The sequence below is a fragment of the Copadichromis virginalis genome, linkage group LG8 (genome assembly GCF_057382275.1).
Source record: "Copadichromis virginalis isolate Kocher_CV1m ecotype Utaka linkage group LG8, C_Virginalis_male_GT1.1, whole genome shotgun sequence".
NCBI lineage: Eukaryota > Metazoa > Chordata > Actinopteri > Cichliformes > Cichlidae > Copadichromis > Copadichromis virginalis.
In genome coordinates, this window is record NC_140625.1 from 23,125,627 (window position 1) to 23,142,843 (window position 17,217).

At 39.9% G+C, this 17,217-nt stretch overlaps 1 protein-coding gene across 3 annotated transcripts; it reads right to left on the reverse strand.

Annotated features, from left to right (window-relative positions):
• Nucleotides 1–753: 753 nt before the first annotated feature.
• On the reverse strand, nucleotides 754–15,604 carry myoz1b (myozenin 1b). Of its 3 annotated transcripts, none has more exons than XM_085466616.1 (6): nucleotides 15,450–15,604; nucleotides 12,749–12,835; nucleotides 4,162–4,328; nucleotides 3,997–4,063; nucleotides 3,697–3,883; nucleotides 754–2,179 (listed from the first exon to the last, which is right to left on the reverse strand). In XM_085466616.1, exons 2-6 carry the CDS (start codon nucleotides 12,831–12,833, stop codon nucleotides 1,948–1,950), a joined length of 738 nt encoding a protein of 245 aa, XP_085322742.1. In that variant the 5' UTR covers nucleotides 12,834–12,835; nucleotides 15,450–15,604; the 3' UTR covers nucleotides 754–1,947. The 3 variants fall into 3 exon arrangements, with proteins under 3 accessions (XP_085322742.1, XP_085322741.1, XP_085322740.1); XM_085466615.1 differs by having other exon boundaries at nucleotides 3,697–3,880; nucleotides 3,997–4,066; nucleotides 15,450–15,603; XM_085466614.1 differs by having other exon boundaries at nucleotides 755–2,179; nucleotides 3,997–4,066; nucleotides 15,450–15,603.
• Between the last annotated feature and the right edge of the window lie 1,613 nt (nucleotides 15,605–17,217).

Consider the following 17,217-nt stretch of genomic DNA (forward strand, 5'->3'; position numbering starts at 1 on the left):
AAGTGTTGCACAGTTACACAGTTAAGTAAGTATCCTGAACCTTGCTGCACAACATGGCATCATTTATAACCTAATCAAATTTACAACGCCTGTCCCTAGATGTGCTTTTAATATACCTAAAATAATATGATCCTAATCTTGTGTACAGTGATTTCAGTTTGCACATTTTGCAGGCTGGGTGTTTCTTTTAAGCTACATGCATCAAAGCTTCTCATTACTGAAATTACTGAATTATGCTACTTTACATTTTTACTGTTGTAGCATGCCCATAGCTATTGGTCAATTATGCAAAATCATCCATAACCACTTAAACAGTTATGGGTTGCAGGCTGATGGAGCCTACACCAGCTGCCCTGGGACAGAAGGGGTACACATTCAACAGGTCACCATTCTATGCAGGGCCAACAGAGAAAGACAACCATTAATGGTCAAATCAAATTCTCATCTACAGGAAGTTTAGAATCAACAATTAAGTTAACATGTTTCTGGACTGTGGGAGGAAGCCGGAGCACCGAGACAGAACCCATGCAGGCACGGAAATAACATGCCAACTCTGTACAGAAAGGCCTCCCTGTATAAAATGATCCAAAAGCTAAAAGTATTATTCACTGCCTGATTGGTCTATCCAAGGACAATGTCCTTGTCATAAAGTCTTTACAATGTTTACTTCGTAATTACTGGAATGGCTGTCATTACATTCCTTCTATACTCCACTTACCCCTTCTCAAAAATGAACTGCACAGTGGTTTACTTACATACTTTATTCAGGAACATTTTTTGCCAATTAATGTAATACATAATTTAAAATTGGTATTTTTTGTTTTGAGAAGACACTTTGTGTTAGCTGTAAATATACTCACCTCACTTTTTGATGGATCATTGTGGATAAAGAATAGTCTCAAATAGTTTTAACAGGGGATCTTGTTATTTATAACTTGTTTGTTTTGAGCATGAATATTCTTTCTCATGTAGTAGTTTTCTATACCACAAACTTTAATCACTATTAGATGGGTTAGTTTGAAAAAAAGTGTTTATATATGTCATAGTCTGTGGGAGTGTCTGGGGTTTTTCCACCCGTGGCCGTTGGTCTCCTGTCCATCCCTTTGGGGTGGAGCTTCCTGTACCTCACCTGGGCCTCTTCTGCAAGCAATCAGCGGGAGAGCTACTTAAACCTGTGCAACCTGCCTCTAGTTCGTTATGCTCTCCATGGAGGTAACGAGGCAGCTCCCCTATGTTTAGAGGAAACTGTCTCCACGTTTTGGACGACCCCCCCCCCCCCAGAGCCTACAATAACTCCCTCTCCATCTATTAGGACGAGGCGAAAGGATCCCTTTTGCCTCTCTGTCTCTTGACATAACCTCCTCTGTGATCCAGTTTCCTAGGGCCGCCCTTCTCATTTCCAATTGCCACTTCCCCGTAGCCATTTCTAATCTGTCTCACAATCTCAGCTATCAAATAAACACTCTTGTAAATAGTTTCCTCTGCTTCTTGGTGTCTGCATTTGGGTCCACTTCTTAGGCGAACTTTCAGTTCATGACAATATCATGTTAGGTCATTAAGAGTTAGTGTAAAAGTTTTCAACCTTGAGTTGCTTTCTTCCTTTTCTATTAATTTGTTACTTTCACATATGGAATGAGAAGCCAGCAGACATTCTCTAAAGGGGAAGTTTATTGTATAAATTGTTCTAAGAGTGCAGAGTGTTTGTCTGTTTTAGGTCTCACAGTATCTCATAATATGCAAAGTCACAGACATTCATAGGTGAAGATGTAAAGGCTAAAGGCTAAAAGCTAAGACAGCACACAGTAGAGCAGGGGAGATAATTTGTCCTGTTCCATCACATCAATTTTAATAATTTATGTTTGTTTATTTTTTTTTTACAATTAAAGTACATGTTGGGAGTTCTCACTGGACTTATGAGTTATTAGGTGCTGCAAATTTAAAAGCTCATCACAGGTCATCTGTCTCTCCGTCAAAGGGGATCTCGAGATCTGTGTGGATGTGTGAATTGTCTTCACTGCAGACCCAGCCGATGGGCGTGCGGTTGAACGAGGGGCGCGAGCGAATGTCAGGCTGCAGTGTGGGCAGAGGTTCAGGCTCCTCGGTGGCAACATTGAGCTCTGGAAGCTCAAAGGTCAGCAACTTGGATGCCTTGTCATAACCGCCGTATGGCAGTGCCATCCTGAGAAAAAGGATGACAAGTATTTTTGGTGTTAAGCAGTACAGTAAAGTAACTTCCAAATTAATAACTTTCAAACACAAAATGCAAAAAAAACCCCAAAAAAACCCCATTTTCTTTTAAGGTTGACATACTCATTCCACACAACATATTTTGCTGACTGAATGAAAGAATTACTAGCTTAGAGAGTGGTAAGGTGAGGATCCTCATGTCAGAGTGTACCTCTGCCACACAGTCAACTAAACTATGACAAAGACATCAGCACAACTGCTAATAAAACCTCTCTTACTTCAATGCAGAGCCGTGTCAGCACCTCATTGAAATTTACTGGTTTTATCAAACTCAGCAGAGATGTAGATTTTACCTACTAAACAGCATCTTTAACATTTAGAAATGTACTTTTCTACTTAACTGTGAGCAAACATTTTGCCCCAGATGTCATTATCCTAATCTTATTTGAACCCTGGATCTCAGTCCATTGCAATACTGTTTATAATTCTTTCGAAGCACCATAAGAGCAGCTGTATCCTTTGCCATTACTAATGGGTCTGAATAAGCAATAAACCTTGATTGTATTACAACACAACAGGCTCCTGGACACAAATATGTAAAAAGGCCTCCTGCATGGGAGAATCGATGACAGCTAAGCTAAAGTTCACTGTATCTTCAACTCTGCAACATTTGGCTCAAATCTGTTGAAATGTGGGCCGATTGGCAAAAGGACAACTATCCCTATCTATGTCTGCACCAACATACAGGCATAGATAGAGGACAAATATACATAGAGATACTAAATACTAAAAGGGAGAAGTCATTCACACTCAAGTAAAATGAGAAAATCAAGCCAAGCCTGCTGGCATGTAACAAGATCCAAAATAGCCAAAGTCCAAAACTAACCTCAAGGAGTTGGAGAACAACCTCAATGAGTCTCAAAGTAACTTCAAAGAGTCTCAGAACAACCTTAGTCTGAAAACAACCTCAAAGAGTCTCAAACTAACATCAACATCAAATAGTGACAAAACAACACCTCAAAGAGTTTTAAACTAATTTCAAGAAGCCTCTCAATGACCAAACAGAGATTTAAAAGTTTCACAAGACACAAAGACATAGGATCCATTCTCATCAGTTCTCCCATGTATGAGGGACTTTTACATATTTGTTTCCAGGGGCCTGTTTTCTTATTATACATCCGAGATTGATTGCATAATCAGGTCCATTACTAATCACAGAGGACACAGCTGTGCAAGAATTATTAACTGTATTACAATGTACTGAGATCCACGGTTCAAATAAGATTAAGATAATGACATCGGGGACCAAATGTTGCTCAGTGGTAAGTGTTAAAGTACATTTTGAAATATCAGGAATGTTATACAGCAAGTAAAGGCTGTGTCTGTGGTGAGTAAAGCCATGGAAACAGATGGGAAGTAGGAAACTATTCACTGCTTCATGATTAAGGGGATAAAGCACTGGGTGTTGTTGTCATTATATACTTGAATAGTCATTCAGTAATACAGTACCTGTTGAAGCTCTTGTACTGATGTAGGTCTGGGTGTATCTGGATGGGTCCAGGCATGCAAGGCTTCATCGTGGCCTTCAGCTCCTCATTGTCCTTCATGGCCCGTTCCCATGGGGATATGTAGGTGCGTACATAGTCCTTCCTCTTCTTCTGCTTCTCCACCTTCTCATCCACAGTCTCCTTCACTACTGGGACATACAGGAACGGGGAGGAAAGAGGTGAGCACCACAGATATGACATGCATACTTTTAACAGAAGGAAGGCATCACAAATAGTGAAAAGAGAATTTCTGTGATCATACTTTCTTCCTTTGGCATCTCAGGCTTTGGAGGCACAGGGGGAGGGGACATAATCAGGTTCTGAAGGTTCTGCTGAAATATATTTAAAAATACAGAGGATATAATCTTATCAGATCACAAACATATATAGACAACACAAACACTTAGCGCCTCATATACACAGTCACCATGTTCTCGTTGGTCACAATGAACTTCTCGACTCTCTGCTGCCTCATCTTGAACATCTTGGACCCCTTGTTCGTGAGGAGGGAGAGCTCTTCGAGCATCACATCTTTGGGTGCCTTGATCTTGGTACCCAGATCGAACTCAGAGGCCTCAGGGTCTGTCTCATCGTCTGACAGTGTGCAGAGAGAAGATACCGTTACCCTAACTCACACATATATTATAAAAATACAGTGCTGCAGTGCTTCAAGGTGAATGTCAGTGACAAGTCATTCAAATTAATTGTATTTGTTATGGAATAGTGGTGATAGTTTCTTATTTATTTGTTAAATATGTGCAATAAATTAACTAAAAAGAAATTTATAATACATTACATGAGAAAATTACGTGTAATACAATGTTGTAAGTGTAAAGCAACCAGTGATAATCAATGAAATTATGGCAATGCTGAAAGCAAAGACTCATCGAAATGTCAATATTTCAGCTCAAATGGATTTAATAGTGTTGCAATGGTTGGGTGAGTAAATAATGTTGCGGTGCAGGCTCTGGAGAGGCCAGTCCATGACTGATAGTCTTCCACTGTGTGTTTTTCTGTCCTGGTATGGTTTTGCTCTATTGGCAGTGTGTTTGGGATCGCTGGCATTTTCCAGATGGTTTTGCAATGTGGATCCAAATTTGACTTTACTTTTCTACCTTTATGACTTCATCTATTTTGACAAATTCTTCACTGGCCTGAATCCAGCACCAACCATGACGAAGCCTTCACCTTGTTTCACAGACAGATATAGCATTTCTCTCCTGAACTCCTCCATACAAACTGACAATGTTTCACCATCCAATAGACCTGTTGTCACTGATTTTTCAGTAATTTCAACAACTGGCTCAGTGGAAGTGAAATCCAACAAAGCTTAGCTCAAGACTTTGCTACTTTAAGATTGACATGTCGGTACATGTTTGTAGGCGGTTTCTCTGTCACATCCATCCCTTACCAATAATATGCTTTTGTTTTTTCAAAGATTGAACTCGGGGTGGGCAAAATGCTCAAATCAAGCTCCAAGTGTTAATTTCACAAAGTCAAAACAACACAAGGCTTCAAAAAGTGATGTGTGATATCTTGGTGGTTATGTTCATACATATATTTATTCTTTTGTTGCAGGGAAGTTATAAATAAACATTTACATTTTTATCCACATTATTCTTAATTCATATTATTTTTTATTCTGAAAAGTATCCTATATCTTGTCAAAAGTGGTAGCTATCATGTGGGAAAGATAAAATTGTTCAAAATGAGCCAAGGGTGGGAATGGCTGGATTAAATGAACATGTCTGCGTGCCAACAGAGAAGAGATGACTTGCTCAACTTTGCAGAAATGCTGCAAATGAGAGGGAAGAGTCTGCTTCTGCCAGAATGAGTGTAAGAATGTCCAAAAAGTCTATCCTAAGCTAAGCTAACCACCTCCTGACGCCCTCATATTTAAAAAGTGGTCGTTTGGTCAAATATTTGGCAGTGAATAAGCATATTTCCAGAGATTTTTTTATTTTATTCAGTTTTATTAACATTTTCTTCATTTTCCCATTTGAATAAAATAAACCGAGCTATGATTTTTCGCCTTACACAATTTTTAGTCATTAACATTGTGGATTCAGAGGTTTGTACACCCATGTCAGCGGTACAGTTATTCTCACTTAAACCCATTTGGGAAATTAAAAAGTCCATTTAAGTGCCTGATATTGAATGAAGGATGTACAGCACAAGTCTCAAAAGTGTAGGTTTTTATTGTCAGGCTTCCAGATCATTGTTATAGTGATAAATTGGAGTAGAAACCTGCTGTGTGGTGTTAAAGGATGTGTTCATGTGAAACTGTGGGAGTTCTAGGGGCTAAGAGGCCGTAGCAATATGGAAGAAAAGTGCACTGGGGGATTTCACTGCAGCTTTTGTGGTAGAACTGTTTATGGAGGGAAATCCTTATAACACACTGCCTCCCTCTTGCTTCTCCTCTCTCTGTGATGGAGAGATCTGATAGATTTTACTGCTCCACAGAGCTCCTCATTAAACACTCTTCTCATCCACTACATACACTCTGATATCACTCATAACACCTGGAGTTGAGCCATAAACCAATGCACATTCTCACTCACATACACACACACACACAAACACAAGCACATCTATAAAGCAGGGAGTTGGCATTGCAATGCTGCAGAGAGCTGTTAGCAGTACCTCGTAAATCAGACTTGGGCAAGTAGGTGTGTAGACTGTGTGTGTGTGTGTGTGTGTGTGTGTGTGTGTGTGTGTGTGTGTGTGTGTGTGCATGCGTGCACGAGGGAGAGAGAGAATAACTGAGACTGCTGAGCAGAGCGAACTCTCCCATGGGGATATTGATTAGAGTGTTAATTCAGAAGAATGTGAAACTGGAGCTGGCTGTTGCTGACTGGAAGAAAATTGGAAAGACTGATCGAGGCAGGGGGTGGACAGATGGACAACATAGAGACTGACAGAGATATGACACAAACAGTCATGAATAAGCGACCAACTGAAAACAAACTGGTGGAAAGATACAGATGTGGCTGCAGATGTGACAGCAGAAGGACTGATAGAGAAAACAGCAAGGGACACAAATGGGGAAAGAAGTCAACAGATTGTTAAATGACACATACAAGCATGTGCCCAGACAGAGCAGATTGCAGAGTTCATATCCAGAGTTTAGCAAATAATATTTTGTGGCTGTGTCTTTTTTTTTAAGTAATACTGTATTATGCAACAGATACGTGTAATTTTAACATTTTTGAAATAGCTTTAAAGGTTGTAGGTTTAAAAGCCTGCAGAGAGGCTTTTGGGAATGCTGTTAGTTTGGGTTACACCAACCTCCAACTCCGAAAGATGAAGTCAACATGAAAGTGGCTTAAAGTAAGCAAGTAAAATTTGTATTCATGTAGCAGCTTTAAAGATAGGTATCACAGAGTGCTTCACAACAAAAACGTTAAAATAGTAATAGGAAAGTTTACCTACAAGCAATTCTAAAAAGATCCGTTTTAGCTGCTTTTTAAGAGACCACCAAGTCCACACATCTCGGGCTCAGGGGGAGAGAGTTCCAGAGTCACAGTTGCAAAAGCTCTGTCACCTTTAGTTTTCAGCCTTGTATGATGCACAGCCAGCAGGCCCTGATCACTTGTCCTCAGGCCTCTGATGAGGATGTGATCCATGTAGGGTTGCCAACCGTCCCTTAAAATACGGAATCGTCCCGTATTTAGAAAAAAAAAGTACACGTCCCGTATTGAGCTAATAAGGGACGCACTTTGTCCCGTAATACAGTGAGAATCAAAAGTAGTCTATAAATGTTAATGGAATTAACGCTTTGTTTGAAAACATAATTCCCAGCCTCTCTCCTGCTTTGTGACCAATGAGCTGACAGCACACTTATGACAATTCGAGTATGACAATTCAGATTACCGCTCATCTCATTGGTCGAGGAAAGGTCGCTTGCGGAGAAAATACCGGAAGACAACAGGTGACCACAACAAGAAGCATGGCCAACAGGGAAACAAACGCCGACACTGCGGTGCAAGTCTCGGACGACAGTACACCTAAAGCTGGGCAGACACTGTGCGATTTTTTCAGTCGCGATATTCAGCTCCTGCTCAAACTGCACGATTGACTCGCAGGGGTTAGAAGTTCATAGGTCACGATGCAGGTCTCACACTATACCGCCCGATGCTCTGATGCGACCTGAGAGCTCACCCTGTGCGTCCATAAAATGAAGGTTATAACAGAAAATCTGTCGCTCTCTCCCTCTCTGTCTTTCACTCACACAGACACACACACCACCACCATCAACTTTGCTAAATTGCTAATGAAAAACATTGATCAGGCAGCTGTGATTGAGCAGCAGTGTAAATCCAACTATTTTCACGGTTGTTGTGGTCGTGATCATTTTGTGATGCCACATCGAAAAGGCTCGGATGAGCTTTCCAAAGTTCTACAAGTTGTGCCTCCATCGCTTGTGTCCAGATCACACGCTGCACAGCCGTGCTGCGCCGTCTTTTTCACCAACGTTTACGTGTTTGCGCGTGAGCAGTGTGAGCGGCTGTGGTGAGATCCTCACGAGCGATTGATGATCGGGAGCTGGTCGTGAGGTGTTAATCACTTCTCGTTACCCCACGTATACTACACGACGCACGATGAAGGCCAAAATCGGTCCGATCACCAAAACGGTCGCACGACTCAAAAATCGTCTCAAAATGGGCCAAAAATCGCACAGTGTAAGCCCAGCATTAGAGCAGCAATGTTTGTTCCCCTCAGAGAAAGGGAAGAATGGGAAAAGGAAAACACCTGGCTGGAAAAAGTTAATATGGGCATGTGCAGTGAATATCAGCGCTATGTGGCCAGAAGTGTGATAATATAATTTATTTTGTGTAATAAACAACTGCAAGGATAGATGATTACAACAAATAGATGACTAATACATAAAAGTAATACATAGGTGAATAATGATGAGTTAAGATGCGTAATCATGGGAACAAGCGGGTTTACAAACAGGAGCAGCTGATTAGCATTAGAAAAGCTGAAATAATACCTCAGCTGAAGCCAATTGTACTAAATGCACTATATGTGCACTGTTACAAGAATGTTTTTCTTTCTATTATTTTCTATTATTTTAAGTTAAGCAGGACAAAGTTCTTTTAAAGAAAGATTTACTTATATTCTCAAAAGTTAAGCATGACAGGCTTCTGTTTAAGAAAGAGACCTGTTTTATTGTGTTAATGTTGTCATTTTGAGCTAAAAATAAATGGCTAAATGATCACTTGTTTCACATGTGTTCATATCACAAAGAATAGAATATGCATCTACTTAAATCAACTTCAAGTCAAATGGTTAAAAATAATAATTTCACACACAAAAAAAGAGCTAGAAAATTCACCACACTGGGAAGGGTGAAGACAACTGGGTTGCCCGGCCCTGGCCACGAGGTGTCCCTTATTTATTTTTCAGGGAGTTGGCAACCCTAGATCCATGCAGAGCTCTAAATGTCAAAACCAGAATCTGAAAGTGAACTCTGAAGTTCATTGGGGATCCAGTGTAACTGAATTAGCATTAGCGATGTGTGACATGAGAGTAACTAAGAAGACTGAGTGAGAAATCTGCAGGCATTCCAGGGAGGTGAATGGTGAATTACAATGTTCCAGACGTAACAAAATAAAAAACATGAATAACAATTTCCAATTCAGAGCAACATAGCAGAACTCAACTCAAGTGAAAAGTTACCCCATGGTTCCTCTCTTCATTAAGCTGGAGAAAATTACCGGCCATCCAACTTTTAATTCAGCATCTATGTAAGATCGGTAGCCAAGAAACATGGTGGGGCCATAAAGAGGCAAACAGCTTGATACCATCTAAATAGCAATAATAAGAAATGTCCTTAAACGTGCTAAAAATGAACTGAAAACAGTGCAGGTATAACATAAATTATAAAGGCCCCAAAACAGCCATCTGTGACACACCATCGGTGTGTTTTCTTCTGTTTTTTAAATGGGTGGATGACAGCATCCTTAAAATAAAACAAAGACGCAGCTAAAATAGAGATTAAGAGATTTGGAGAATGGTTCCAATGAGTCTACTAATTTTACCAGCTCATATAAAGAAACGGGTAAAAAACTTTCTAAAATAACAGTCCGAGCTGGAATAGGAACAGACAATGAAGATGTGCCAAAGGAGAAATATTTTTTCTTCTCTCTATATATATATATAATATTCTAACCTCCTGTATACTTTAATATGTTTCTGCTTCAGCTTTTGGTGGGTGAAATTCTAGCAGTTTAATTTTCCACTACTTAGCGTCAATTAGCAACTATCTGTTTGATTCCCAACTAAGCTAACTAGCATTAGCTAATAATTTAGCTAATTTTTTTAAGTGTCTAGCTTTAAAAAACAACACAGCCGTGGCCAAAATGCTAACATGTGGGGTCATAGTGGCTACATCCATCTTTTATACTGTTTAAATTACCATATATTGCCATGTTAACATTTTTTTCTCTCTAGAGCTAATTTGGCCCAAGTTAATAACTATTTGGGTAAATTGTGTTGGTTTATGTTATGCATGATTCGAGGCCAGGCCCCTTTTGGCTGACACGTGAGTCACTACGCAGCTGATGAATGAGGTTTTGCAGACACATGAATGTTAACCAAATGACATTGAGTTGTCCATCATTTTTGGAGAGTGTAAAATTTGCATTCCTCAGCCAGTTTGTCGAGTGATGTCGCTGGAGGGTGATGGTAGTCCCTGGGAAACCAGTTGCTAAATGCCCATTTATACAGACCTAGGGACTGGTCAGTGACCCCCAGGCGATCACTAGTTGCCAAGGAAGAATTTCCCAAGAAGTTGGTAAACCTCCTTGTGATTGCTTTGATCACTGGCAGATATTAGTGTGCACAAAAGTTGCCAACTTGCCCAGAAAAACATATTGGCTACTCTCTGAGCAGTTGTGAAACCGGGAGAGGAGACCATTTGTCACCTCTTGAAACTTGTTTGCTGCAACCATGCATCACAGTTATTCAGGTTTCACTATTGTTCACCTAGTAGTTAGTGAGTGCTTTGCATGCAAACTACATGACAATCTGCTAGCAACCACAGCAAGGAGATTTTTTTGTAGCAGCATCTTCTTTGTGACTGATTTCACCTAGTGACAGCCAGCAACCTCAAGGGACCGATCACCAGTGGGTGAACTTGTATCACATACAATACAGCAGACAGTTCTCAAGGAAAGATGATTTGTTAAAATGGTAGACAAATAAACCAGTGGGTAATACCAACATCCAAGAGGTGTTAGAGGAGTGAGAGAATCTCCAGATTCACAAGGACTCAACTTCTTGATACACGGTTAGTCAACAAGCTCTCCATGAGCTGTAACTATCTTTGTTACCACAGAGCCAGCCAGCTGTCCCCCTGTGAGAACAAACTATGCCCGCATAACAACATGGTATGCAGGGTGCTCAGCTGCAGACAGGAAAGTACTGCAGAGGGTCATCAACACAGCCCAGAAGATCACTGGCTGCTCTCTGCCCAGCCTGGAGGTCACTGCAAACTCTCGGTACCTCAGCAGAGCTGGCAATATCATCAAGGACCACTCTCACCCCAGCAACCAACTGTTTGAACTATTACCGTCAGGCCGACGGTACAGGTCACATAAAACCAGGACAAACAGATTCAGGGATAGCTTCTTTCCCAGAGCTATCACCGTAGTAAATAAGCACAAAAACAATTGAACCTATTCCATACCGTCACTGTCATTATATTATGCTGCTATTCATACTGTCATTATATTAATGCTGCTATCCTGTATATATTGTACATACTATTGTTTGAGTACTTACGATTGTTTTTTTTGTACTTTTTATATTTTACATTTATATTTATTATTGAAACTTGCACCAAGGGAGTGGCACTCCAATTTCGTTGTACTCTGTACAATGACAATAAAGGCTATTCTATTCTATTCTATTCTATTCTATTATCCTTTGGAGGTTTGTACGAGATTGGAATCGATCCAAACTGACATTAGGTTAGAGGCGAGGTACACAATGGACAAGCTGCCAGTCAATCACGACGCTGACACACAGATACAGACAATCATTTAGACCACGAGTAAAAGCAGTGCAGAGTCACCAGTTATCCTGGATGTCTTTGGATTGTGAATCTGAAGCAGAGGTGCAGCATTTTAACATCACAGCGAGTTAAAGTGTAGCTTTGAAATGAAGATCACACGATCAACAGTATACTACTCTATCAATGGAGATTACAAAAAACATCCTATCTGCCGAGAAGGTGAACTAAACTAAATAAATATTGCAACTATACTCTTCCTTTTGAATATAATAAGGCATTTCCTGTCTTTATTTTTATGCTTCTGGTGTTTTTGGAAACTTTGGAATCACCACTAAAATTATAAATAATGTTTATTGACTTTGAATAATTTTAACATGCACAGCATAACTTTGAACAGATGGACTGGTGGATCTGGCATAATGAACATATTAAACTTTCTATTTTTAAAGTGTCTTTCTTACAGAAAGTAAAATCTCACTACTTAAGCAGCCAATGTAACAAAACAAAGAAATGCACACACATTATAAAGTTTTTAGCTGTTGGAGCTTACACACATCCTCAGACAAACATATTGAGAGCAGAGTCGCCCTCTGATATTTTGTGTTGCCCATAATGGTGACAGATTTGTGGTTGCTCTGCCATCTGATAATGACCCACATCCCTTCAGGAATTGCTGCGTGCATGTTAGATATTGTGTTACTGCTTGGAACAAGTGTGCATGAGCGCGGGTCCTTATTTAATTGTGGTATCATACAACCGAATGCAATGATTTACACCCACAGAGTTCAGTTTATATGAGTAGAGTGGGCTGATAGCAGACAGGCACTAAAGATTTGACATTTACTAGATGGGATAATCACATCATTTGGGAAATAAAGTAGTGTTTGAGGAGCTGGAATGACTAGCAGAGTGTTTCATGTTTATACGCTGCATCTGAATATTTTGCCATTGTGCTGTATGTGTGCGTGCATGCATGTGTGTGTGTGTTTACCATTCTGGCTGATGTTGGACAGGTCAGTGATGATTCTGTTGGCCTTGTTTCCCTTGTTAGAAGGAGCAGGAGTTGTAAGGGACATGGCTAAAATACAGAACAGACAAAATATGTTTGAAACATTAATCACAGGTCTACCCTTCCACCACTTTTTTATACACAGAGAGAAAAGTACATGGCACAGTCTAAAAGAGATACTGATGGTAAATATTTCTCCCTGATCTAATAGTCAGCATCAACTGTTTAAAAACAGTCGATCCTTAAGGACTTCCTATCAAACCACTTCTTGCAAAGTCGGGTTCTTAAACATGAACAGAAACAACAATATATTAAAGTTATGATATATTTCTTTTTTTTTTTTTGTTTACTGTACTAATGCAGATTTAAAATTAAATTATATGGCATATGTGTAACATGCAGGTTCTCACATGTATTAGAAAAGTGGACAAATTATCACCAACTTCTGGTTCCACATTCGAGAACCTTTTCACTCACAGCAGTTTTACAATTTGGTTGAGTCTCATTACTCCTTTAATCAGTCTGGCCAAGGCAAACCGTTGCTTTCTCCTAAAAATTTGTAACGAACAGATTGTATGCTTCTTGTCTAACATATTTCCACATTTCACTCAGGGGCTGGTGGAGACCAAAATAGAGCTAAAAGGAGAGCTCAACATCAATCCATACAAGTACTGCTTTTGTATGTAGCAGAGGTGGAAGATAGTTAGCTGTCCAAGGTAAACATTTGGGGTGGATACAAGGGTCAGCTTGAAATCAGACTCATCCTTTTGATATTTTAACTTAATTCAGTCACTTAATCCATTCTTGTTTTGAAAGGCAAAGACAGTTTATACACAGTTTACAGCCTGTTAAACCACCCCAGGAGGTCAAAATACTTATAATATTTCTATAATAAACCACTATATGGACCAATAAATACACACCAACATCACTGGTTCCATGACTTCACTCATTTTATACTTTTATTTCTTTGCTTTTATGCTTCTTTTTCTTTAATTTAATCATGTCTTCCTTTGTTTTTGTCTCTTTTGATTATCTTAAATGTACAGCACCTTGGTCGACAGTTGTTGTTTTAAATGTGCTATATAAATAAATATGACTTTGACTTTGACTATGACTTTTGAAAAAACACCAAAAAGGCGAATTAATAACTACCATTATTATTGACATTGGCATAATTGCTTTTATGTTCTGTGTTAGACTTTGTATCCTAGGAATAAATTGTCATGACTCATTTTATACTTTAAGAGAGGTTTAAATGAATATTAAGAATTACTGCCCAAAGTTTGGATTACATCATGATAGGATTAGCAACAAGATAGTGGCTGGCAACGAAATGTAAAACAGCAAAAGTGTAAAATGTTTAAGAAGAAGATGCAAACTTAAGTTGTATATCAGCCCCAACAGAATCTTACTGGGCTCCCTAATTAAATAAGGTGCTCTTTAAACATAAAGTGTATCTCCTGCATTCCCTTATGGACACTAAGCAAAGGTGGAAGCTCATGCCTGTCTTGACTAACCACTCAGATCGAGCCTGGCAGTATATCGTTGTCAATTTCTCAGGTCGAAAGCAATTAAGCGAAGCTGGAGGTGAGTCTTACTAAAAGAAAAAGCAGGAGGGCCTGTCTACAGGGAGACAGTTAATGTAATTGCTTTTCATCTGCTGTAATTGAAGCTCGTTTCCTAGCCGGGGATTCAGTCCTGTGTGAGCTATTTTTATGAGCCCATGTTCTATAGCACTCTGGTGAGTGGGACTGTCATCGACATAAAACATACATAGAAATTCAGCACACACACACACTCAGACACATCAACAAAAGCACACTCACACACAGATTTGCACTCAAATAGCTCTACTCTTGTGATTAATGTGAGTCAGTGGCTGGTGGATTAAAAACTGGAGATTACAGGTGTTTTTGGATGTTCTCTGGGAAATGCAAGATGGAGGCAAACTGCTGCGTTGATGCAACTACAGGAGCTGAGAGTGAAGCCCTGGGTCCTGTTACTGCCTCTCTAAGTGAAGACACGCTCCTGTCCCCAACGAGCAGCCTGTTTTAGCTCCAGATAAATCTCGAAGGGACAGCTGGGGAGGAAGGCTATCAGTCAGCACATTCCCAAATGCACACATACATCCTCGTGAACTAAAAACTCCACCGGAGAAGGCCAGATTCCTCAGGGACTACAGTGTTAGGTAAGAAGTTTAGGAGAGGAGATGGAATAAGCTGTCCACCAGCTGGCTTTCATGATCTGACATGGTTTAACTGATTTTTCAAGACTTAAAGTGAAAAAGGGTGTAAACAGTAACACAACTGCAAATTCATGCACACAACAGTATTAATTTAAAGGCTGTCTTAAACAGTTGCTGTCTTTTACCATAGCAAACAGTCCAGTCTGCAGTATACTGCTGAGCATCTGCTGCTGGCTGATACTCATTAATTCATCCAGCCACAGAGGGCTCATAAGGCCTCAGATGGGACTCCCTCTTGTAGCCAGAATCTGCTGACCACAGGACGTCAGCGAATTTAACTGGAACTGTCTGCTTGTTCTTAGAGGATCGCAAACTATCTGACAACTCAGTGGCCATCAATACCAGATAATCCACAAACATTCAAGGCATGTGTGAGAAAGGTTTTAATGGGTTTTGTCGACGCTATCGCACATTTTCACTTCTCCGGTGTCTTACCTACAAGACCCAGGGTGTCCGCACGAAGGCAAAAGGTCCCGGAGGATGAGGAATCTAAATTCCCAGGTAGATTTGTATCCCAGTGCTAATATTGCACTGCCGGCCCTGCTGTTCGCCCTGCAGAGAGTGAGACTCTGTCTGGAAGGCTGCAGGAGGGGTGGGAGACCAGGGTGAGGTGGTGTGGGGTGGGGTGGGGTGAATTGAGTAGGGGGTCTAGAGGGAAGTGGGTGTGGTGTTGGTAATATGAAGCACAAATAATGTATTTTTTAGTATTAGGTATCTATCTAACTATCCGCTCTACCATAATTGTTCCCATCTGTCTCTCATTTTCCAGCAACTTCCAAGAAAAGCAACTTAAATGATAGCATTTTGCTGGTAATGTTCAGCACTGAAATGCTGACTAACAGCAAGGTTTCTGTTTATGTGTTTTTATGTGTAAGGGTTAGTCTCATCAAGACTGTTGTTCCAGTTTTAAAAGGTCAAGCTGGTATTGATGCCAATGCCATTATCAGACCTGCTTATAAGTCTGAGTCATCGTTGATTCCCTTGTTGATTCTTTAACACCTTTCTCCGCTTAAAGAAGCAAGCTTACATAGGTTTTTGGGATTAACACTGTTTTATTTTCTGAACGCAGTGTCGAAACAGAGCTGGAAAAATGCATCAGGGAGTCTACTAAAGTCTTGACTTCAAAATTATCAGAAAAAACCATGCCAGCATCCACAAAAGGAGTTAACAAGCTTGGAGACAGGTGGTTTGATTTGAAACAACAATTCGGATCCAGTCCGTGATTCCCAGAGGAATTTCTGATTGTGTCTCAGGCAGTATTCTAAATCTTAAAAGCAACAACATTGCCAGGGCAATGATACAAACGTTGCAGAGATGAGTAATTCAGTGAATTCCTCCAGCCTCTTTAGACTGCAGGTGAATGTGGGCTTTTGATAACAAACACAAAAGAATAGAACAGGTTTGTTGAAGTTTATTTGCCTGAGGCCATTTATCCTCTTATTTATATCTTTTACTCCCCCTCTGACAGGCATTTGCCCTTCACCCCGCAAACCTTTGGGAGTGATCAGCAGCTTCAAGCGTTTGAAGAAGTTAGCAGAAGTTACAACTGCATCCACCTCAGTTTTTTGGAATCAACCATTAAGACATTATTTTATCCAGGGAGGTACATCTCTGGGACAAGACTATAAAGGCTCTGTATTTTAGTGTTCTGTCACTGAGTTTTGTGCAGGTAAGAAATGATGGTTGAAAAGCCCTCTGGGATCGACTGATCATCTGGAATAGACAAAAGTTTCTGAAAATGAAACAAAATTTTCAAAGCAGCTATAATCCATATTTGTAACAGTATACAATCAAGTTCTCTTGTGCTAATGAATATACAGTTTTATACAATTTTCATTTTTCCATCAGCTTTACAGAACAGTTATATTTGAATGTATGTATTTTTCCAAGCACTGTTTTCAGGTGTCTCCACATATTTCCCTGGAGCTGGCAGAGAACAAACACAGATCTAAAAGAGTTAAATATATAAGAAACTTATTAAAATATTAGAGCCGTAAGATTTCTCCTAACAAAACTCAAATTTAAATGTTTAAGCATGTGTTTAAACATTGTCCTAGCATGGTGTTATTAGCTTTTCAGTAATAAAAAAAATTACAAAAAACTGAAGAAAAAGTTGTTAACTAAACTTCATGGCTATCCACTGAATTGCTGTCAACATGTTTGACTTAAAAACCGAAAATCTCACAGCGATGCTAGAGGGAAA